The sequence below is a fragment of the Xenopus laevis genome, chromosome 9_10S, assembly GCF_017654675.1.
Source record: "Xenopus laevis strain J_2021 chromosome 9_10S, Xenopus_laevis_v10.1, whole genome shotgun sequence".
In the NCBI taxonomy this organism is placed as follows: Eukaryota; Metazoa; Chordata; class Amphibia; order Anura; family Pipidae; genus Xenopus; species Xenopus laevis.
Window position 1 is genome coordinate 48,079,276 of NC_054388.1, and position 25,125 is coordinate 48,104,400.

The 25,125-nt window shown below is 44.4% G+C and overlaps 1 protein-coding gene across 2 annotated transcripts; it reads left to right on the forward strand.

The window, feature by feature from the left end:
* Positions 1 to 270: 270 nt before the first annotated feature.
* Positions 271 to 20,904, forward strand: osbpl11.S (oxysterol binding protein like 11 S homeolog). 2 transcript variants are annotated; one of them, XM_018238648.2, is made up of 13 exons: positions 271 to 800; positions 2,821 to 2,889; positions 4,162 to 4,337; positions 7,230 to 7,309; positions 7,525 to 7,710; positions 8,431 to 8,632; positions 10,503 to 10,651; positions 10,919 to 11,059; positions 11,310 to 11,796; positions 12,085 to 12,271; positions 12,698 to 12,880; positions 13,061 to 13,214; positions 19,369 to 20,904. In XM_018238648.2, exons 1-13 carry the CDS (start codon positions 676 to 678, stop codon positions 19,423 to 19,425), a joined length of 2,196 nt encoding a protein of 731 aa, XP_018094137.1. In that variant the 5' UTR covers positions 271 to 675; the 3' UTR covers positions 19,426 to 20,904. The 2 variants fall into 2 exon arrangements, with proteins under 2 accessions (XP_018094137.1, XP_018094138.1); XM_018238649.2 differs by lacking the exon at positions 271 to 800 and adding an exon at positions 2,168 to 2,263.
* The last annotated feature ends 4,221 nt before the right edge of the window (positions 20,905 to 25,125 follow it).

A 25,125-nucleotide genomic window follows, 5' to 3' on the forward strand; every position in this document is an offset into this window, starting at 1 on the left:
TGATAAATAGCTTGCCCTGCTCAACACACAGAAATTCCGGAATCCCTTTGCCCACTTGGCACTGAAACGCTTTACTTTTTGTTCTTATTTCGGACAGCTGCTAACTAGGGAAAACACCTCCTCTGCTCTATCCCCGGTACAATTAGGGGCTGTTAGTGTAAGAACACAAACGCTGCCGTGCCCTGCTTGACCACTGACTGTTGCTAGTAGCAACACATACTCCTATACAAAGTTCTTGCGCGTCACTCCCCTAGACAGTTACGTAGCGCGTCACGGTGATTATACGTTGTAGTCGCGACGTCATATTCCTCTCACGCCTGGATGGCAGGCCGGCAGGAGCGGAGGCTATAGACATTTCAGTGGTGTTGCGGGACATTTAAACAGCTGTCCGGAAGTGCGGGCTTTGTTATGAGAAGCGGAACTGGTGGGCGGTATGCACTGCCCTGACTGACAGGCGCCCCAAATATTGATTCCCTACTCAACCCCATAGACCTCTAGGAGTCACATCCATAACCCTTACAGTCTCCTCAGTTACCGGGGTGTTGCCTTCTAGGCACGGCTGTGAGACCCCCACATCCCCTCTGGTTACTGGGACCGGAAGAGACTGAACCCATGAGAGATCCTGTGTGACAGCCACTGACTGACAGTCGCCAAGGGACCCTGCAGACCCCCAACATGCAGGGGGAATTGCCAACCATGAAGGTGTCTGACAGTGAGGGCAAGGCGGACGCCACCCCCAGTCCTCTCAACCATCGGCCTTCCAGTAGAGGAGCTGGGAGTAGCAAAGCCTGGCAATACAGGTAAATCTGGCCCTTTGGGCACCATGGTTGGGTGGGAGCTATGGTACCATTAGGCTGACACAATATGGTTCTCGATCTTGAGCCGTTGGACTGGCCCACAGGGATACCAGGAAAACTCCCGGTGGGCTCAGGTGTCAGTGGGCCCTGAGGCTGCTAAACTTTTGGCTTATTTCATGGCCATTCCTTATTTCTATGAGAACAAAGAGGCTAAAAAGGTGGAATAATAGATTATAGTATGTAAAGAAAAGAGACTAGGTGAATAGAGGTTGAGGGAGGAGAGCAAGAAAATAGTACTGAGTGTGGACCTTGATCTAAGGTTTTTTGGTGGGCCCCTGGTGTCCCAGTCCAACACTGGCCCTAGATTCTCAGTTATTGGACTGCATGCCTGTTAGCTGGCCATAGACGTGCAGATTTATCTTCATATCGGACAAATGATCGTTCAGTGGCATCTCCCGACCTGCCACTAAACGTTCAGATCAAATAAAGTAGTAGAAGAACAAATCAGACAATATTCTGCCCCTAGGGTTGCCACCCGGCTGGTATTTTACCGGCCTAGCCGCTAAAACACCTGCTGGGGCCGGTATTACAAATTTACCGGCAATGTAGCTGCCGGTAAATTTGTATTACCCTTCAAAAAGACTCCTTGGCCTGCCCCCAATCTTCAGTAAACTTAGCTTTGCTGACTTTGTCCCCTGTCTGAAAATCTTGGCACCATAACCACGCCCCTTTTGTGGCATGGTCCCGCCCCTTTTGACATCACTATCAGCCCCTTTTTGCTCCCACCCTCCACCAGCCGGTAAAACATTTGGGAAAAGGTGGTAACCCTATCTGCCCCTGACAGCAATTGTGCGAGTTATGTCCGACACAAGCAGATATTGTCAGCTATACATGCAGAGATATTATCGGTAGCTGACAAATTTTCTAACCGGACTGAATGACCGATCGCCATCTCACGAAAAATGTCGGGACTCTCCCCACATTCGTACAAAACAGAGATTAGTACGATCAAATCTTTGGATCTATAGCAGCTTTAGTTCCCTTCTCTCCCACAATCCAATTTCCTAACAGTAACAGCCAAGCAGGGAGCTTAAAATGTGTATAGTAAGTACCATAATTATTATTGGGTAAAATATGAATGCAACTGACAATGGGAAATTTCTATGGCAGCATCCCTGGACCTTACCTTCCTGTTTATTTAGTGAGTAATTGGCGAATGTCCATAGCCATGTTCCTCCATAGAGGGGTTGTGCTTAGTACGTGGGAATTCTGGGAATTGTATTGAAAGTACAGAGCTTCACATCTGTGCACAGATCAGGGGCGTGTCCAATCTGAGAATGGGGAAGTAGAGAGTAGAGTCATAAAAGAGTCACTTCCTGTTTTTTATTATATTGTGTATGCTGATCCATACAGCCCTACATGCTGACATTTCTGCAAAAAAGCACAGAGGGACAGAGGTTCCATTGGTAATTAACCATTTCTTGTGATTGTTATTGAGCCAGCACTATCTAAGGGAGATATGATCAGCCACAGAACAGATTATAGGGTATTTTTTATAATGGGAGAGGGGTGAAATACATCAAACAGCATGTTACATAGTGATACACACTGGTAAAATGACCTGCACATTGTGAGCTTGTCAGTGCAGGCCAGCAAATCGGTCTACTAACTACCCCACAGGCATATGGGTGTGTTATATATAGTGCCTGAACTGTCACATTATGTTTGAATTTATTTTATGCTGCAAAGTGTGTTTTGGCCCTGCGAAATTGTGAGGGAGAGAGACCCATGCCTTTGCTGTAAATTCTGTTACTGTTTAACAGTTCCCTTGGCACCAGAGGATAAGGCACTGATTGCATAGCATTAATCACTTCTATAGGGGCTTATTCTTCTTCAAGATTTTGCCTGTACAGTCTCTGTAAAATAGGAAACATGTAAACAACATTAGATAAAATGCAGACTGTGGGAGGGGTGTCATATACTCACTGACACATTCAATAATAAATTGTTTTTTTTTTCCCAGTGATCACATGGAGAATATAAGCGGCTACCTGATGAAGTACACTAACCTGGTCACTGGTTGGCAGTTCCGGTATGTCCCATTTATCTCCCTAGAATTCTTTCTGTGGGTAGAGTCCAGGTTAAAGGGGTTGTTCACCTTGAAATTAACCTTTAGTATGATGTAGAAAGTGATATTCTGAGACATTTTGCAATTGGATTTCAGTTTTTATTATTTGGGGGTTATTAAGCTTTTTATTCAGCAGCTCTCCAGTTTGTAACTTCAGCAATCTGGTTGCTAGGGCACAAACTACCCTAGCAACCATGCACTGATTTAAATAAAACACAGGATTATGAATTAGAGAGGGCCTGAATAGAAAGAGGAGTAATAGAAAGTTGCAATAACTATAAATATGTAGCCTTACGGAGCATTGTTTTTTATATGGGGTCAGTGACCCCCCCATTCGAAAATTGGAAAGGGTCAGAAGAAGAAGGCAAATAATTAGAAAACTATAACAAATAAAAAATGAAGACCAAATGAAATGTTGCTTAGAATTGGCCATTCTATAACATACTAAACGTTAACTTACAGGTGAACCACAAGTGTGTTACTATACTGTATTCTACTAGGTGCTTGAGGATCGGTGTATTACAAAAGTTTGTTTTCGGTTATGCTGGATGATGATGAGGTTGCATAATGATATTTTGTGGATGTGCCATTATATTAGCAAAAAGGGCCTGCACTCCAAATAAATAGATAGACCAAGTGGTATTTGAATAGTCATATATTTATATATTTAAAAAGAAATACATGCATAAGACAGGGCAAAAAACATGCCAGAAGATATCACAGAAAATTCCAGAATTCCCCTTGAGAAAGGCTAAAAGCCAAAACATCGGAGTGATTCTCCTCTCAGGGCAGGTGTATCCGCTTTCTTTTTCATATTGCTGTTTGACCATATTTTGAGTGGTATGTACAATTGATTTTCTGTGATATCTTCTGGCATGTTTTTTGCCCTGTCTTATGCATGTATTTCTTTTTAAATATATAAATATATGACTATTCAAATACCACTTGGTCTATCTATTTATTTGGAGTGCAGGCCCCTTTTGCTAATATAATTCTGTGTTTGGCCTTATATGGGGGCTTTCTTTGGGCTTTATTTGCACCCATAAGTTAATAATATTGTATATTTGTTATATTAGAGTGCCCTCCATCTGAGAATATTTTGTGGATGTGCCACCAGGTGGTGCTGCTTTAGAATTCGAATTATTTATTGGAGGGAAATGTTTCTTCGTTTCAGCAGCCCAGTAATTTATGGCTTCTCATCTTGTCTAACTGTGGTTTTTCTCTCTGGGTTGGCAGATATTTTGTGCTGAATAATGAAGCTGGACTTTTAGAATATTTTGTTAATGAGCAGTCCAGGAATCAGAAGCCTAGAGGAACGTTACAGCTTGCCGGAGCAGTGATCTCACCCAGCGATGAAGATTCCCACACCTTCACCGTTAATGCTGCCAGTGGGGAACTGTACAAGCTAAGAGGTAGGGGAATGAGATTTAGGAAGAGATAATGACCGCCATTGTGTATATGTGTGTGGGCTTAGTAACCTATATGGGGTCAACTGCTACAACATATCTTCTGTACTGTACAACAGTCTGTGCCTCTGTATGGGAGAAGCCTCACAATTACTTGTGCATAGACATAGAGACAGATTCATCAAAATATGTGTTTGTGGGGGGAAAAAACAGACAAAACATGTGCAACTTTTTTTTCTCAAATGCTAGCTCATTTTCTCTTTTTTTGCTGAAAAAAGTCGTCTTTTGCTTATGATATTTCAAATTATAATTAGTAAGTTTCAGAGGTGGGTGTTTATAATGGAAGGATTCAAACTGGAGAGGCTGCAAAGTCCTTAGCATTGCCTATGCCTGAAAAATACTCCAAAGAAACAGACAGCAGCACATACTTCAGTTTAGGGATGTATCGACTGAATCCTTCTGCCCGGCCGAACCAAAGGAAATCACTTGACTTTTTGTCGCAAAACAAGGAGGTAAAATTTTTTTTTTTCCCTTTCTATCCCTAATTTGCATATGCAAATTAGGATTCCGATTGCTATTCGCCCAAATCTTTCGCAAAGGATTTGGGGGTCTGGCCAAATCCAAAATAGTGGATTCAGTGCATCCCTACTTCAGTTAAAGTAAAATTGTAGTCTATCAGAGCGAGCTATATGGCAAAACCACATAGTTTGATAAAGGGGACAAAAATGGCAACTGGCTACAGGTGATGTTCCCAGTACAGTGGTAACTAGTGTCAAGGGAGAAAACAGAAATGGTTGACAATGGTTGATGTCTGCAGCACTTCCCTCATCCCCCATAGCACACCTAGCCGCCTATCTGGATAACTAGAACTCTCATGACCCATGAGACAGGCTAGAGCAGGCCCAGACTGGCAATCTGTGGGTTCTGGCAAATGCCAGAGGGGTTGCTGTAAGTAGACAGTCACTATATATTGGGCTGGTGGGTGGTTGTTTGGGCTGCTGTGTGGCTTGTTTGGGCCTCTGTGTGGCTTGTTTGGGCCTCTGTGTACCTGAAATGCCAGGGCCTACTTAGAATCTCAGTCCTGACCTGGGCTAGAGACTGACATGACTACTGAGGAGATAGAAGATGTCATAAGCGATATGCCCACAGGCCGTTCTCCTGGTCCAGATAGCCTTCCTGCTGAGTGGAACAAAACTCATTCTAAGATCCTGCCACCCAACTGTTGTGAGCCATACAGTCCCATTTCCCTGCTGAATTGTAACATTAAAATATTTGCAAAGGTATTGGCAAACAGGGTTAAATAGATGTTATGTACATCTCAATCAAACTGGCTTACTGCCAATTAAAGCAACGGACATCAATATTCGGAGATCATATAATAACTTGGCCCTAGAGCATAATAGTGGTAACAGAATAGTGGTGTCATTAGACACCGAAAAAACTTTTCATACAGTTTCTTGTACTTACCTGTGGAAAGTCCTGAACAAATTTGGGTTTGGGCCAAGGTTCTTCAGTTGGATATGGGTCTTTTACCATAACCCCAAGACAAGTGTCCTAGTTAATGGCCTGCTTTCAGACGTTCTACAGCTGGGTAGAGGAACAAGACAGGACTGCCCCTCTCCTCATTGCTGTTTGGCCTGGCTTTAAAGCCTTTGGTAAAGCAGATCTGGGATTCCCAGGAGGGGCTTGTATTTGGCAGAGTTGTTGAGAAGATATGCCTATATGTGGATGATATGATTTTATACTTGGCTAATCCCCACAGGGCCCTAGACATGACATTGGAAACAATAGAGGAATTTGTAGAATTCCGGATTACACATTGCTCATTTTCCCTAATAGACCCACTTCCTCTGGGATTGCCAGCACGCTTTGGCCTTCTACAAGTTGTGCAAACCTTGAAGTACCTAGGAATTTATATTACACTTGGATATAACAGTTGTCAGGGCCCTAATTGCACAAACGCATATTTGGCAACATTTACCTCTCTCCCTATCGGGACGTATGAGTTTATATAATGGTGTTCCTCCCTAAATTTTTGTACGCTCTCCACAACTCCCCTGTAGTACCCCGAAGTCAATGATTTAAACACGTAGATGCCATAATACGTAAAACCCTTTTGGGAGGATAACATTCCCATATGGGTTTTAAAAAAATCACACACTCAATGTTTTAGTTAGTCAATTAACATATGCACATCAGTGCACAGTCCCCCAATCAGATAACCCATCTACAATTTTATAGGCTACAATAGTGGGATATTGGGAAACCCTGGCCAAACTGTTATATGGGGGTCCTTCAGTATACTATATGACCACCACCCCAATGCTTAGGGTGGTTGAGGTGTTTCAGAAAGCCATTAAACAAATGAAATGTCCATTAAACGAGACCTGTGTTGTCCCAATGGTCGGCTCTGTGGGAAAATGGATATCTCCCACATTTTAATGCTTTATCAGACATTAATTGTTAGACTTATCTATACAAGTAAACTTTTTGAATAGTGTACCTTACTCCAAACAGGCTCTCAGATATACCCAATGACCCCTGACCAATGTGTAAAGTGTAATCAAGAGGTTGTCTCTTATCTACATGTATGTTTGGGACTTCCCAATAATTCAACATTTTTGGAGCAAATTGCTGCAAAATTCCTTGATTAATTTGAATGTCCCAAGTATCATATCCCCTTTGGTATGTTTACTGGGAGTGACCAACAATCTGGGAGTCAGGCTTGGGTTAAGCTCTGCTACCTTCAGCTTCTGTACAATTCAAGAAAGGCCATGCTATTTCATTAGAAGTCCACTTCTTGAGTAAGACCTTGGTACCAAGTACAGTAAAATTGAGCTATGGGAGGCCCTGTCTCTGTTTTATAATTACAACTGTTGTTTTTCTTCTTACCAACAGCAACTGATGCCAAAGAACGCCAGCACTGGGTGAGTCGGCTACAGATCTGCACCCAGCACCACACAGAAGCCATTGGCAAGGTAAGAGCACCTGAGTAAAATCACTCCCAAATCCCACAGTGCAATACTGAGCAGGGTTATGCCAAAATCTTCTGCCCCTCCCACAATGGAAACCTGAGCAGTGCCAGCTCCAAATCTGCTGTCCTTCCCACAGTGCAACACCGAGCTGTGTCAAATGGGCACTCGACCACTTTGACTTATTTGTCTCTAACCAGTGTCTCTTGTTGTCTCCACAGAACAACCCCCCGCTGAACTCCAGAAGTTTCTCGCTGGCTTCTCAGGGTAGTGGAAACTCTCCTGGCTCCCAGCGCCGGTCCAGCCAAAATGCTGCCTCTTTCTTCAACCTTGGTCATCACAGGATGGTGCCAGCCAACAGAAGAGCTCTTCTGCTGCAACCAGACCACTTAGGCGATGTGCGAGAGGTCAGAGTTGGGGAGCTAGCCTACCTGGGGGCACCAGGAAGCCCAGCTTAATTAAGAGTTGTAGGCTGCTTATGTTACTCAGAGGTAGAGACCCAGTTGTATACATATCATTGCACTAGATAGTAGTGTCACCCAAAGATGAGAGAGAGCAGTGTGAGGATTTTGCTCCCGCTCTTTAGTGTGATGGAAACTGAACCCAAGTTCTCTCATTATCTTCCTGTGACACTGTGCAGCTGGCTATGGAAAATGTAATGGAGATGCTGCTGATTCTCAGCTTAGATGAACAGTGATCCCTGAAAGAAAATACTGTACCGGCCACAGGGCCACTCTGCAAAGGTTTATTGTGCTTTTTGAGCATTTAATTTTTTTCTCTTTGGAATCCCAATCCATTCCTAGCCTTCAATTTTGTATGTTAAAGGTCAAGCTAACATGGAAAATTAACTTCTTTCTTTAACTATTTTTGTGGTTGGGGGAGTCTGGAACAGAGAATTAAAATAGGCCCTGGCATTGCAGGTACACCGAGGCCCAATCAGCTCACACAGAGGCCCAAACAGCTCCCACCAGCCCACTAAATACTGACTTTCTATGGTACCTTATAGCAGCCCCTTCGGCATTTGCCAGAACCCACAGATTGCCAGTCCGGGCCTGGTTAGTACCCTTACTCTAGTAGACTGGTAAGACAGTATGCTTTTCAAAGCTCCCCTTTCTCTTCCACCCTAGATGATAAGCAAAACCGAGATTCAGCAAAGGGATCTAATGCGCAGCATTGAGGGTCTTCCCACTGCTGGGCACCTAAGTTCCCTGGATCAGGATCTTCTCATGTTGAAAGCGACATCTATGGCCACACTCGGCTGCCTGAATGACTGTTTCCAAATATTACACCAGCAACATATAGCCCTGCAGAGGCACATTCCTGCCACAGGTGAGCCTCGCCCATAGCTAATCCTTCCCACAGGAGAGCCCCCCAGATGTGTAACATGCCCTAACCACATGCAGCCCTTCTGAAGGAGACCGCCACTCTTGTGTGTCTCTGGGGCATTACTTATTTATTACAGGGTGATTTATCATTTGTACAGTTGGTGTACATTTTTATTTTTGTGTTATATTTTTTAGCTTTGGCAGCTCTACTGTTTGGAATTTTAGCAGCTGTCTGGTTGCTAGGGTACAATTTACCCTAGCAACCAAGAAGTGGTGTGAATGAGAAAGTGGGAGATGAATAGGTGAGGGCCTGAATAAAACAATATAAATAAAAAAGCAGCAAAGTAAAGGAAAAGGTTCATAAAACTAGGCATTCAATAATAAAACAGTGAAGGTGATTTTCTCAAAAACACTTCATAAACCCATATAGGCATAGATTGCTTGGCACACGAGTAATACACGGGTAAGTCCACTGTATAATGGAATACAGAATAGCTATGAAGGGGTAAAATCCCCAGCACCCAGCAACACAGAACGACATCTCTTCACATCTTGTGCATATGCACATCTTATGTGTATATTCATACAGACTACTAAAGCCCCCCCTTGTCAAGTTATTATTAAATTATCTACCATTGAGTACGGCAGAAATAAATTGCCTGGTGGGTATATAGATATGTATCCAACTAAAGTGGCATGATAAGTGGGCCCCCAAAATCAGAGTGCCCTGGGCAGATGCCTATTTTGACCTTTTATTAAAGTGATTTATTTGATAGGATATTGATAAAATTACTTCATATACTGGTTGGGCCATTTGGGAAATCCATGGCCCCCTGGACTGAATGATTTGATTGGTCTGATTTACCTATTAATTAGTGACCACGGCACCAGATGTTTAGTGACCCAGTGAAACAAGCAGATCATTGGCATAGGTAATAAGAAGAGAATTATAATAAGAGATAGAGGGAGAGTCAGAACACTGTACATTGTGTCTTTATGAGGATCATGACACCTTTCCATGTGAATAAAGCAGAACAAATATTAGTCAGCACACGGATTCTTGATATCTTTTCCTGATGGTGCACGTTCTGCAACGGCCACTTTCCATTGACAAACCATGTAATGTAGAAATTGAACAGCACCATCAACTTGAAAGTGGTTTAAAAAGCCTTTATTTGTGCTCTTGTGGGCATCCCCGCGACGTTTCAGGCCATGTGGCCTTTTATCATGTGAATAAAGCAGCCAAGTGACTTTCTGTAAATGTCATTAAACTTTAAGCCTGTTGCTTGGGAGAGCAGAGGCGCTGCCTCTCATTGAATGGAACAAGTTAATAATTAATGCAATTGACATTAGACAGGCAGTAACAGGAGCTCTAATTCTCTCTCGGGTCACAGGTAAAAGTGCCCGCTGCTGGTTCCCTATAATGTCTCTTCACAAGGGGGGACACTAGGGGGGAAGGTTTGGCTCTTTTTCCAGAGGGGCCTGGGCTCAATTTGTGCTTCTCAGTCTTGTCTTGGATCTAGTGCCTAAGCATCGGGGTTCCTCTGTGTCATGTGCAGGACAAGGCTCTTTCCTTCTTACTGTGTTGCTTTACACCTTCTAGTATCAGATTCCTAGACTCTTCTGGCAGATTCTGATGACATTCTCCAGCCAATTATATAGCAGTATGCTAATTAATGGGAAAGGCGGTGCCTTTTTTGAGATGCAGCTGTACAATTAGAAACCAGTTACCTGCCAGTTAGTGGTGCCTGCTCATGTCCTCTGCATCTGGATCAATTAGGTTGCCAATGAGAACGCCTGTCCACAAACTGTGGCCATATTGCACTGAGCACTGTTCTTATTCTGGATTATGAGCAAACTTCCTTTCACTTCAGGTACAACAATCAATTGGCTGGAAGCAAAAATCCCAATACCTAATCATCTAAAGAATGGGGAAGAGGTCGGTCTCACAGTGCAGGAAAGCAAAGAGCAAGATCTTCTGAGAGAGACGCAGGTCTTATCTGATAGCACCCTGGCTTCTGGGGTAAGTGCTGTAGGGTACAGAGGGGATGGGTAATGTTTGAGATGCACCTGTGTGTGCAATCAAATGAAAGGGGTAGTTTCTCTTTGCTGAGGACACATGCTTTGATTGACAGTACTTAAAGCTCCAAGGAGCTGCAAAGTTGCTCAGGGGTGCAGTTGTTTTTTTTTTGCATTTAGTTCTCATTAAGTGAAAAAAGGAAACGAATAGAAGGTTAGTGTCCGAAGGCTGCCTTGGATTTCTCTCCCATAGTCCCATTTTGTCCCATAGGAACCTGAAGACATAAACCCAGAGGATGAGGTGGAGGACGGGTGTGATCTTAAAGAAGATGACTTGGGGGCTGTGGAGGAACAGCGAAGTGTCATTTTGCATCTCTTATCCCAGCTCAAATTGGGCATGGACCTGACCCGGGTAAGGAAGTTCCCCGGCATGGGTGTTTGCTTGTGCCCATAAACTTGTGCACTTCTGTGGCAGAGTGTGTAGCAACAAAAAAAAAAAAGAACTCAACCTAATACTCTTTTCTTGAACTGCTGCAAATGATTCCTTACTTTCCTACACTCAGGACTGGTATTTCCTCTCACACCACCACAAACTTCTGCAGAGATTCCCACAGTTTTCTCGCACACCCAGATAATGACCCCAATGACTTCTCTTTTCCTAGGTGGTTCTCCCCACATTCATCCTGGAGAAACGCTCCTTGCTAGAGATGTATGCTGACTTCCTGTCTCACCCAGACCTCTTCCTGTCGATCAGCTGTGGCCTCACTCCCGAGGAGCGCATGGTGAGATTTGTGGAGTATTACCTGACCTCCTTCCATGAAGGACGTAAGGGGGCACTGGCCAAAAAGCCATACAACCCCATCATTGGGGAGACATTTCACTGCTCCTGGAGGGTACCCAAAGATTCTCTGCAGCTTTCCACTTCCTCAGAGAAGCCCCCCAATACACAGGATCAGGCTCCACATTCAGAGGACTCTAATAAACCGGATTGTTACACCATTAGGTTTGTGGCTGAGCAGGTCTCCCATCACCCTCCGGTCTCCGGGTTCTATGCCGAATGTCCAGAGCGACAAATGTGTGTCAACACCCACATTTGGACAAAGAGCAAATTCATGGGGATGTCCATTGGAGTGACCATGATTGGAGAAGGTAGTAGCGATATATTTCTGAAGATTTAAATGAGTGTATTGTTCCCTACTAATTATTATTTTAGATGTGTGACAGGGTGTACATCTTCTACTAGGGATACCATTTTGGGTGTGTGATTCGGTGTGTATCTCCCACCAGAGATATCAATCTGGGTGTGTTACTGGGTGTAATTCCCAATAGCAAAATAATTCTGGGTATGTGTAGTGGGTATATCTCCCAACAGGGATATAATTATGGGTATATCCGTAATTGCACTGTAGGGCAACCCCCCTTTTTTTTATCTTGTAGGAGTCCTGTACTTGTTGGAGCATGGGGAGGAGTACACATTCACCCTTCCTTGCGCATATGCTCGCTCCATTCTAACCGTGCCGTGGGTGGAACTGGGTGGGAAGGTCAACGTGAACTGTGCTAAGTCTGGTTACTCTGCAGCCATCACCTTCCACACCAAGCCTTTCTATGGGGGCAAGTTACACAGGTAACGGCCATTTCTGTGCCTCCATGTGTGCAAATGACTTGATTGCTCTGTGATAGCCTGTAATCGCTGAGGCGGGAACATAATTCGCAAGGCCATATGTGCTGATATATGTGAATATATTAAATTCAACAAATTGTAAGTACTGTGCAGATCTATTATATTAGTAGGAGCTTTTCACTTTTCTATAGTACTGGTTACTTACATATCCTACACAATGCTGATGGCATATTCATCTTTTATGTTTTCTCTGTATTACTCTATAGTGAATATACAAGATAACTGCATTTGGCCTGTCCTCTGATGCTATTTTGTCAAAGGGACGGGTGTGCTGCACCCATTGGTACATTGCATAACCCAATAAAATAAAGGGAGAAATAAGCTTTTCCTACATGTGTTCTATTATTATTACTGTGATTATTTGCACAGGGTGACCGGGGAAGTGAAGCACAATGCCACTAACAATGTAGTGTGTAAAGTCCAGGGCGAGTGGAACAGCATTCTGGAATTCACATACAGCAGCGGGGAAACCAAATCTATTGACTTGACCAAATTGCCCATAACGAGGAAATTGGTGCGTCCTTTAGAGAAGCAGGGCCCGTTCGAGTCCAGGTGAGTAAAAATCACATGCACACTGATATGTCTTCCTGACAGTTTAAGGTGCCTTGATAATCAGTTGCTCTGGGGTTCCATGTTTAATACAAACATAGCATTTCCACATAAAGCTCCCAAGTAACAATACTTTCAGTTTCTATTTGGGGATTGTTGTCTTATGGTTCCTTTTTACTGCAGGCGTCTGTGGAAAAATGTCACAGAGTCTTTGAGTGCAAAAGATATAGAAACAGCAACAGAGCACAAGCGAGCCCTGGAGGAGAGACAGAGAGCAGAGGAGCGACTCCGGGCAGAGACCGAGACTCCATGGATCACAAAACACTTCAAACAAGAGGTAATTTCTTTGATTAGGACCCTTTTCAATTAGTATGATGTGCAGACTGGCACAGGGTTATGTTTAGTGGTTACTGCCCTTCCATGAGACTTGCAACAGTGTTGCAGCACATCTGCTATAGGGAATGTTACTGGCAGTGTTAAAATTTCTTTCTCTGTCGTCTTAGGGGGACACAGGGACCGATGGGGTTAAGCTCCATCCTCCAGGAGGCAGGACACTTGAATAGTAATTAAGGGGTGAGGCCGAAAAAGCAGGGTACCTGTTTTATATGGGCAGCCCCCTACAAGGTGCAACACGCCGGGGTCATTACCTAGCATAAAGCTATACAGACCACCTAGACATTACCTGTGACCCAGTGCAGAAGGTCTGGCCGGTGTGGGGGTAAGTGGCATGATGCCTGTCTTAACAGGAATGTTGCCTAAATATTGGGTTTCCCCACCTTCACACCCCCTTTGCCCCAGACCTCCACTGCCATTACCTGACATATGTTTTTGACCTGCCGCAGTCTTCAATGCCTTAGGGGAATGGGTGCAGATACCAGCACGCTGTGTGGAAGGACTGGAGACTGCAGTAAGTAGCTCCCTGGCTGACTCATGGCTGAGTTCGGGAGCGCATAAGGGTTGGAACGCATGTTCTAATCCTCCGGCGGCCATTTTCTTTTGGCGCAAAGGGAAACGCTTGTGCACATGCACGTATTGGAACGCAAACGTGCGTTCCAGTGGCCATTTTGCAGCAGTCTCGGCAGCGCAACGAGTAGGCACACTCTGAGAAGTTCCCAAGAGCGCTCGGGTCTGTGGCTCCCTGCAGGTGATACCCTCCACACTTTACCTTCTTCTTTAAACATGGCAGAAGGTAGGCCAGTGGGAATATTCACAAAGTCCGGGGGGAAGGTCCCATCTTCAGCACAGGTGAGGTACCTGGCTTGTATTAATTGTCAGCTAAAGTTTTCAGGGGGCCAGGGGGAGCCGCTGTGCAGGTCTTGCACTCAGGGGCATGGGGTAACCAGTGCCTCAGGGGGTCTCCCAGCTGCACAAGTTGAGAATACTCCCCGAATTGACACACAGGAGTTAGACTCCAGAGTTTCAGCGGAACCTCCTCCCCCTCTATGGGCTGTTCAATTGTCCCAATCCCTGGCATCTCTACAGGGGTTACTTGCCATTGCAGACAACCTGGAAAAGCGTTAGTCAGGCTCAGTCACAAGTCCGGTGCTAAACGCAGATGGTTAGATGACACAAAAGAGGATACTGTCAACCCTGCTAGGTCTGATGAATCATCTCCTGAACAACACTCGGCTCACTCAGAGGGTGAAATTGCTACTTCTGGTTCTGCATCTGCGGATGAGGAGGATTACCAGGATGAGGGCAGAGACCGTGATAATCTACATCAGGGGTGTCCAAACATTTGGCTCGCCGGGCCACATTGGAAAAAGTAAAATTTTCTGGGGCCACACATGAAATACACAAACAAGTTTGATTTGTAAAAGTAAAGGAAATACACAGAAAAGAACTACAATGCCAGTTGCATAACCAGATGGAGCTATACACTGGAATATGGGACACCTGGATATTAAATATAAGTATTATTATACTATTATTACTAACTGGGCAATGGGCAGAGTCCCCCTCCTACTATTTCCTCGGGAACCAAGTGTTTCAAGATGGGCCACATTCATATGCATCCTGGGCCGCATGTGGCCCTCGGGCCACAGTTTGGACACCCCTGATCTACATGATGTAGATGGCATTATTAAGGGGTTGCTTGAGGTACTGCATATATCACAGCCCAAACAGGCAGATGAGGCGCCTGCAGCACAAATCATCAGTCTGCTTCCCAGAACATGAGCAACTGCAGAGTCTGATTCAAGACGAGTGGAATTCCCCTGAGCATAAATTTCGGACAACTAAGAAATTTTCGAAGTCATATCCGTTCCCGAAGGAATTGGTCGAAAAATGGTCGAACCCACTGGCAGCAGATACTCCAGATACTCCAGTGTCTAGACTTTCATAGTCCACTGCCTACGATGCGGCAGCGTTCAAAGACCCTTCAGATAGAAGGTTGGAGGGCTTTCTACGAGCAATTTATACCTCTGCAGTGTCAACGTTGCGTCCCTGTTTGGCATCAGCATGGGTGTCCAGAGCTATACAAGCATGGTCAAAGTCTCTAGTTGAAGACATTCAGAATGGGACTTCTCGACAGTAACTGTTATCATCCGTACAAGCCATAACAGAGGCATCTAGTTATCTTTGTGATACCACTCTGGACAAATCCCAAATTACGGCACGCACTTCAGCATTATCCATAGCGGCGCGCAGAACACTGTGGCTCAAAAATTGGTAGGTGGACCTTAGCTCCAAGAAATCGATAACTTCGCTGCCTTTTAAGGGTCAACGACTATTTGGAGAAGTGCTAGAAAAAATTATTTCGCAGGCAACAGGGGGCAAGAGTACCTTCCTACCACAGGCCAAAAGCAGAGCGGCCATGTAATATAGAAGGGGGGAAAAATTTAGTGGCCAGAGCGTCAGTCTGACGGGGCACTCCCTCTGGAATCATTGGAATGGATAGGGGCAAGTTACTCCGATTCCAGGAGGAATGGACCCATCATTCTACGGATGCATGGGTCAAAGAAATTGTGACAGAAGGATACTATCTACCGCCCCGGAGGTTTCTCATGTCCAGAGTGCCCCACATCCCCCAGAAGGCACAAGCCTTTCTACAATGTATAGACAAGATGGAGAGAACCGGAGTAATAACTCCCAGTACTTTACACGGAGAGATTCTCAGGATTTTACTCAAATCTGTTTACAGTCCCAAAGAAGGACGGTGCCCTCAGGCCAGTACTTGATCTCAAGGGTCTCAACAAATTCATCCGATCAGTACGCTTCAAGATGGAAACGTTCAGATCAGTAATTCGGGGGATGGAACAGGGTCAACTAATGATGTCTTTGGACATCAAGGATGCATACTTCCACGTCCCAATATGGCCTCCTCATCACCGTTATCTTCGCTTTGCATTGAAGAACAAGCACTATCAGTTTGTGGCACCTCCGTTCGGACTTTCGTCTGCCCCCCCCCCATGGCAGTTACAGCAGCCACGTTGAGATTACAAGAGATTTCAGTGACTCCCTACCTGGGCGATCTCCTCTTGAAGACCAGATCAGAGATGAGGGCCAAGGAGAATCTACAGAAGGCGGTACAGTTGCTGCAGAACTTCGGATGGACCATCAACTGGTCGAAGTCCAACCCACACCCCAGTCACAAAATGTTATTCCTAGGCCTCGAATTCGACACAATTTCACAGACTGTAAGCCTGCCCACAGATAAACAGATCAGGATCAGGTTCGGTCTCTATTATCCAACCAACAGATAACAGTGCCCGGTGCAATGCACCATTGCAGTGGTGGCTGAGGTCCGACAACCTAGCCGTGGGTCAGTCATGGGCAACCCCGGACTGGGTGGTGATATCCACGGATGCCAGCCTTCAGGGATGGGGGGCAACTTGCTACAATCAGTCAGCACAAGGACAATGGTCTCCCGAGGAATTCAGACTACCGATAAATATCCTGAAACTAAGAGCAGTGAAGCTCCCCTAGTTCAAAAGACAGCTTGCAGCAAAACCAATACGCATCCAAAGCGTCAACGCTACAACAGTAGCGTACACAAACGTCGGGGAGGAACGAGAAGTCGGGCAGCTCTGGCGGAAACCAGACAAATACTACACTGGGCAGAAAACAACTCAGTAAACTTATCTGCAATACACATTCCGGGAGTCTCCAACACAAAGGCGGACTTTCTCAGTCGGAATCAGCTGGACCCAGGGGAATGGGAACTACACCCAGAGGCATTCCAACAACTCACGAGTCAGTGGGGCATTCCCAGCATAGATCTAATGGCATCCAGAAACAACCGAAAACTAACAAGATTTTTCACCCACTACAGAGACCCGTTAGCACTGGGGGTGGATGCCATGACTCGGCACTGGCAGTTCAATCTAGCGTATGTCTTCTCACCACTTCCCATGCTACCGCAAATTCTCAAAAAGATCAAGGAATCTCGATCGACAGTAATTGTGGAGGCACCATACTGGCCTTGGAGAACCTGGTTCACCGACCTGCAGGAGATCTCAATCACACAACCGGTTTGGCTGGAGTGCAGGCCAGACCTTCTTCAGCAGGGGAATTTCCAGAACCCACCAGCACACCCTGGCCTCTCCAGCATAAGTTGGCCCGGTGCACAGTCAGAAGGGATCGGCAACCCCAATTGTAGTCAGCGTAATAAAAGAAAAACTGGCACTCAGAGCTCGATGCATGCGGGCAAAGCCCTGCGTGTTTATTACAATGTAACGTTTCGGGGGCGGGCCCCTTCGTCAGACCAAGGGGCCCGCCCCCGAAACGTTACATTGTAATAAACACGCAGGGCTTTGCCCGCATGCATCGAGCTCTGAGTGCCAGTTTTTCTTTTATTACGCTTCTTCAGCAGGGGCCCATAGCACACCACAACCCCAGATTATTCTTTTGACGGGATGGCTGTTGAGATTTCCATCTGGAGAAGTCGAAGACTAGATGAAGAGGTTATACCCACGATGCTAAGGGCTTGAAAAGCCTCATCGTCTAGATCATATCACAGAGTTTGGCAGTCCTATTTTATATAGTGTAAGGAGTCTGGTTTCCCTTTCCTTGAATTACAGCTACCACAAATACTTTCATTTCTACAACAAGGCCTCAAAATGGGCCTCAAACTTAGTTCAAGTGTCGGCCCTGTCAATTCTGTTTCAATCTCGCTTGGCGAATGAAGACATTATACACACACGTTCCTGCAAGGAGTGGCCCATATCATGCCACCATTCCACCCACCTGTGGCTGGCTGGGACCTCAATCTAGTGCTGGAGGCATTGTTCGATCCACCGTTTGAACCGTTCAGTTCAATTTCAGATACATGGATTACCTATAATGTGGTGTTTTTTGTGGCAATTTCATCTACCAGGATAGTATCGGAATTCAGCGCTCTCTCATGTGAACCTCCATACTTAATCTTTCATAAAGACAAAGCCGTTCTCAGAACAGTGCCGACATTTCAATCAAAGTTGTTTCTGCCTTCCATGTGAACCAAGAAATTGTCGTTCCTTCTCTCTGTTCAGAACCGAAGAATGATAAGGAACGCAGACTAAACTGGATGTTGTCAGAGCATTGCGATGGTATGTTGAACAATCTAAGTCCTTCCGAAAATCTCAGGCTCTGTTTGTTATTCCATCTGGTCCCAGTAGGGGCAAGGCAGCTTTAAAGTCTTCCTTATCAAGATGGATCAGAGAGTCAATCAAGCAAGCTTATTCTGCAAAAGGAAGACTGCCACCGGATGGCCTCAGGGCTCACTCCAGTAGAGCGGTGGGTGCCTCCTGGGCATGGCGCAACTCTGTAGCAGATCTGTAGGGAGGCTACCTGGTCCTCTACAAATACATTTTCCAAATTCTACAAAGTCGACACATATTCTTCCGCCGAGGCCTCCCTTGGACGGAAGTTGTTGCAATCAATAATCAAATAATTGTATTCCATATATGTATATACAGTTCGCTCCCACCCTGCTGTTGTTGGGACTGTTTTGTTAAGTCCCCATCGGTCCCTGTGTCCCCTAAGACAGAGAATACAGGATTTTTGATACTCACCGTTAAATCTGTTTCTCTGTAGTCGAAAGGGGGACACAGGGCTTCCCGCCCTCCGCGAGCTGTGACAGTTTGGTCGCGTTTGAATAGTTCCTTGGTTTACTTTCTGTCTGTTAATAGTTTAAAAATTACGTTAGCAGCTTTGGAACAAACTGAATACGAATTTACAGTGTGAGGGGTAAAGCCTGATGGGCACGACCCTTAATTACTATTCAAGTGTCCTGCCTCCTGGAGGATGGAGCTTATCCCCATCGGTCCCTGTGTCCCCCTTTCGACTACAGAGAAACAGATTTAACGGCGAGAATCAAAAATCCTGTTATTTTTACTAATTACAGTGTATGGGTATCCTGAACACGGAACCTTGTTTATGGTAATGTTGGTGAATGTGAGCTGCCATGATCGTTAAGCTGATGTGATTTACTGTTCCAGATGAAGCACATGCAGCTCTAACTGCCGTATAGAATATACATGAGAATATGTCTCTCTTCTGTTCTCTTGCAGGGAGAGGGATGGTTCTACAACCAGCCCCTGTGGAAAAGCTCGGACTCTGGACAATAAAGGCTTTTCCTGCCATTGCTAGATGTTTGTACCCAGTGCCCTGACCAGCCAGGATATGGAGATTTCCCTGAGGGTGTCCATCAACAAACTGGGGAACAAATCAGCTTCTGGGAGTCAGGCAAAATCTCTGCTCAGTGTTACTTGTCTTCTCTGCCCCACTCTGGAACTTCCTCTACTAACCCCTGATACTCCCTCAATTCACTCAGGACTCTGCAAGCAATTCCTACTCTGTACTTGCAGTAATAAATCTTCTAATGACCGTTTCATTACTGGCTGGGCCGGAACGTTATGCAGTATTATATCATTCATTCATTCTGTATGCTAAGAGAGCTTAGAGATCTTTCAACCACCCCCCACCTATACTCCTGTGGTGCTGCCCGTGGCATGTCAAAGAAATCAAGATGATGCTGCAGTCGCCCATGATTCTGAAGCCAAATCCAGCGTCTCATGTACCACTAACAAGCCAGGCTCAAGTGAATTGAGGTGAACTCCCAGGGTTTCTGTGCAAGGAGGGATCTGCTGAAGTAGAAAGTGATGAATATAGAAAGTGAATAGGAAAAAAGTCTAAAGCCAGTTTCTTTAATTCACTTTCTGTGCACCCAGATAGAAGTTTCAGTCCCAAACATGGAGACAGAACAAAAAGATTCAGCCACAAAGTTAAAGTGATGTCACATTATTTGTGGGTTAAACTTCTCAATTATGGGAAACCCATGGCCATAGGGGCCCATCACTTTAATAAGCAAACGGGCAGTAGGTTAAGATGGCTGTTGTTGAAGGAATGAACCAGTCTATGCAGAGGGGAGCGGAAATCAGGGATGAGACAAATAAGAATGTGTTTATAATGGGTTTGATGGGGGCGGGGGGTTGCTGTTGTACACCTGTAGTGCAGTTCAGCAATAGGAAATGCAGTGTAAGATAACTTTTTCAGACAACTGCTAATCCAGCACAATGCCATATGGCAACTCCTTTAAATCTGCTATTCTGTTAACCAGACGTTCCACAGCAAGTATGCCACAGAACCCACCCAAAAAAATTCAGGTAGAAACAACCATGTCCTCTTTCTGCACAGTTTTTACATAATGAGCCTTTTAGGATTGCTGGCAATGATGGACATGCTGTAGAGAATCTGCCCCCTTCTGTACATTAAGCTGTACATTACTAAGAGTGGTGCCTTACTCTCTCCTCTTCTCTGTGTTGTCTTCCAAGCAGTGTGTTCAAATGCAGCTCCACCATCTCTACCCCCTGGACCCCCATTTCTCATTGTGATTAACAGACATGATACAGGTTGTGTCCTACTGTGAACGTAACTTTTTTATAAATGGTGGCGTGGGGGTGTGTCTATGTGTAAGGGCCAGGGATATGTTAATATGGTAGGAGGGCCTATCTGCCCCATGCACACCTTTATCTTTTTGTGACCTGCACTGAGAGCAGATTCCTGCTAAAAATATTGGGGGGGGACAATAAATTATCCATAATGGACACTGCTGTTTGTGTGTCTTCTGTCAGTCTCATCTGCTACAATTCCCATGATAAATCTGTAATTTCCCCCCTTAACAATTTGCCCGTAACCCATGAAGGGGAGGAGAGTTGATGCTGCATATCACTGTGTGATTCGTTCATTCCTGCAGAAGAAATAGACTTTACAAACATTTAGTCTTTGATGAAAATACACTATTCCATAGAACAGAATCATGTAATGTTACTCCTCTAGGCATGTACAGTTGTGTTCAGAATAGCAGTCGACATCACTAACTTGATCAATCACAGTTTTCAGTACAAATTCTATTTTCGTGTCCAATACTGCAACACATATGGGGTGAAATGGCCCCTTGTCTGGTAGGATGAGTGAGAGTTAATTAAGCACATTATAATACCCCTGCCTCCCCCATATGATGCACATTTTTTTTCATCCTACCTCCTTAAGGTGGTGAGTGAGGTGTGGTGCTGCAAGGAATTTCGATGTAGCACATCTCCAGGGCCATAGTTGCCTTGACGAACCATTGGGGGACTTCTGAAATAGTTGCCCCACCTTCCCCGCAGGTTGTGGCTACAGCAGGCAGACATTAGCGCTGTTGACGTGTGCACAATGGATGTGTCTCTGTGTCTCGGCCTGGGAAGTGCACCGATGACATCACAGACCAGGAAGTTTGAAAGGTATTGCTGCTCCTTTACATGCTGCTCTTACCTGCAGACTAGGCATTCTGCTCTGTAGGGCTGTAGCTGCCTGCAAAGCTTTCAAAGGTACTAATTAGTAGTCTTTACTATGCTATTTTGCTCCCTCTTCTCCCTCCTATATGTTTTTTTCTCTGTATGTTGTTTTCAACAGATGTCCAGCCAAATGGAGCATTCTAAAGGGAAAAGGACATCTAAGACTAATCATCTCACTTGTAGGGAATCTCAAACCCCTCTTCCTGATGGCTATTCCAGAGGACATTTTGAGGACTGCCTATCTAAGAACACTGCTTCTTCTCAGCCTGAGCACTCAGCGGTTTCATTCTGAAAGAAGTTCCAAACCGACTACAGAGGAAACCCGCTACTCAGCCGAGGAAAGTGAGTTTTTCATTATTGATGAGGTTGCTGCCGCTTCTTCATCTGATGAGGAAATGATACATACCTTTTTCAAGCTGATAACATTTGTAAGCTTATTAAAGCTGTTAGATAAGCTATTGAGGCTCAAGAATACAAATACTGAGAAATCTAAGGCTATTGTTAAAAGGGCAAAAACCTTTCCCGTACATCCAGTTTAATAGAGTTTGAGTGGAAAAATCCTGATAAAGTGCCTGTTTAAGTCATTATTTCCTATTGATGAGGAAGCTTAGGCTTAGGAATCTCCTCCATTGTTAGACATAGTGGTCTTTCTAAGTGCACTACCATTCCAGTGGAAAATGGGTCAGGTCTTAAAGACCCAATGGACCTCAGAGCAGAGTGTTCTCTGAGACACATTTACACTTCTGCTTTAACCCAGTGTAAGCAACTGGTTGCAGCTTCTGCTGTCTCCAGAGCCTTAAGAAATTGGCTTACGCAGCTGGAGGAGGATGTTGAAGCTAAAGTCCCTAGGGACCAGCTATTGAAATCTCCTAAGGAAATAATGTTAGCATCTGCATTTTATATGATGCCTCTACTGAATCCTTGAAGTTCTAACAATATGGCTCTTTCTACCACAGCCAGGAGAGCTATCTGACTTAAGCCATGGACCACTGATGCCACATCAATAACAAATCTTTATAATATGCGCTTCGAGCAGGGTCACCTTTTTAGCTCCAAATTAGACACTTGCATGGAGAAGATGTTTAATGAGAAGGGTAAGACCTTGTCTCAAGGGAAAAGCAGTTTCTGGGGATGTGTATCAATATGAAGGCGATGATAGTCTCCCTAACTCCTCAGAGAATTGGCAGAATTATAGAATACGTCAGTCACCTCAAAACTCCATTTCCTGTCATTTTGAGACAGATGATGAAGTTGTTAGTTTTGATGACAGATTCTATAGATGGGCCAGGCTACACATGCGTCCTCTTCAACAGGAGATCTTGACACTATGGGACAGGTCAGAAGATTCTCTGGATTCCACTTGGATGATCTCACAAGAAGTTAGAGTTTCTCTAGACTGGTGGCTTCAGCCAGTGAGATATGTCAAAGGGAGGCCAATGGAGCTCCTAATAAAAGATACCTCTGCCAGAGGATGGTGGGCTCATCTAGGGAAGCACACTCCTTGGGGCCTTTCGGATACCATGGAAAAGTCTCTTTCCACCAATGTCAGAGAGATATGGGCGGAGTTCAATGTCCTCATGGCTTTCTATGACCTAATCTGAGATCAAGCAGTAACGATAAAATCTGTAATAGTCTCCTACCTGCATCTAAAGTAGTGGTCCTTGAATCAGGAAATATTCAACAGGTTAGTCAGACTATTGTGAGTCCCAGAGGTAGACTTGAAGGCGACCAGGGAAAATGCCAAACTTCCCATATTCTGCTCCCTGTATCACTAGGATCACCCCTGGATTCAGAATGCAATGACAATCCTATTCCTATAATCAGCAGAGTTATCAGGCAGATATTAGGAGCAAGGAAAGAGGAAATTTTACTTATTGTAATTTCTTTTTCCTTCAAGTCCATACAGCAGCATAAGTTGTTTCCCACCCTAATAAAGCTGAGTTATTCCGCTGGAGTACTCTTTTATAACAGCTATCATATGGGGGAAGCGGCGGTATTATAATGTGCTTAATTAACTCTCACTTGTCCTACTTGACAGGAGGGGAGTTTACCCCATATGGGCTGCTGTATGGACTTAACAGTTTCCTAGTAGGTGTAGTAAAGTAATAGAAAACCAACAGACCCAATTGTCATGACATGAATGCTGTTGGTTCTGTGTAATTGAATCATTAATTGAGGCCTGTTTCAAATAATAGCAGTGTTCAAAATAATAGCAGTTTGGAGATCAATTAGTGAGGTCATTAGCTTTGTGAAAAAACAGGTGTATGTTACGGCCATTATTTAAGGAAGGAAGGCAGCAAAAGTTGTGCATGCTGGTTATAGTGCATTTCTCTCTGAATATCTGAGTAAAATGGGTGGTTCCAGTCATTGTTCAGAAGAACAGCGTACTTTGATTAAAAAGTTGGAGAGGAGAAAACATTGAAAGAAGTGCATAAAATGATAGCCTGCTCAGCTAAAATGATCTCAAATACTAAGATGTCAACCAAAACCTGAAAGACATTGAAGAGAACCGAATACTACCATTCGAATGAATAGAAGAATAACCAAAATGGCAAACACAGCCAATGTTTGCTCCAGGAAGATCAAAAAAGTTCTAAAGTTACCTGTGAATACTATTACATTTAGCAAATGCTGATGACATGCCGGAGAGGTTACAATTTGCCAAAGAACACACTGACTGGCCTAAAGAGAAATGGCACAACATTTTGTGGACTGATGAAAGCAAGATTGTTCTTTTTGGGTCTAGGGGCCTCAGACAGTTTGTCAGACGACCCCCAAACACTGAATTCAAGTCACAGTACAGTGTGAAGACAGTGAAACATGGTGGCACAAGCATCATGATATAGGGGCGTTTCTCATACTATGGTGTTGGGCCTATTTATCACATACCAGGGGTCATGGATCAGTTTCAATACATCAAAATACTTGAAGAGATCACGTTGCCTTATGTCGAAGAGGAAATGCCCTTAAAATGGGTTTCAACAAGACAAGGACCCCAAACACACCAGTAAATGAGCAACATCTTGGCTCCAGACCAACAAGATTGACATTATGGAGTGGCCGGCCCAATCCCTGAACCTTAATCCAATATAAAACCTGTCATCAAAAATACTGTTTCTGAGGCAAAACCAAGAAATGCAGCAGAATTGTGGAATGTAACAAGTGCCAGAAGTTGGTGGACTCCATACAACACAGATGTGCAGCAGTTCTCAGAAACACTGTTTATACAACTAAATATAAGTTCAGTGATTCAAAGGAAAGCAAAATCTTGAAACATTTCTGTAAAGGAATAACACAAATGTGATCAATTTTTCTTTATGTTTTGATTTGGAATAGAACGTGTTCCCAATGAATTAGTGTGTATGGAAATAAAAGCTATTTTTTTTAAAAAAGATTTTGAGCTTTATTCACTTTTCATGTATGTGTGTGTATATACATATATACTGTATTTGTGTCTTGTTCAGGTCACCATAATGTTGGATGAAGACTTCA

Bases quoted from the DNA above. Each gene is read 5' to 3' on its own strand.
- osbpl11.S (XM_018238648.2), top strand. From the start codon at position 676: ATGCAGGGGGAATTGCCAACCATGAAGGTGTCTGACAGTGAGGGCAAG. The intron at 801-2,820 runs GTAAATCTGGCC...TTTTTTTCCCAG, and splicing joins AGCAAAGCCTGGCAATACAG to TGATCACATGGAGAATATAA. The intron at 7,711-8,430 runs GTCAGAGTTGGG...CTTCCACCCTAG, and splicing joins ACTTAGGCGATGTGCGAGAG to ATGATAAGCAAAACCGAGAT.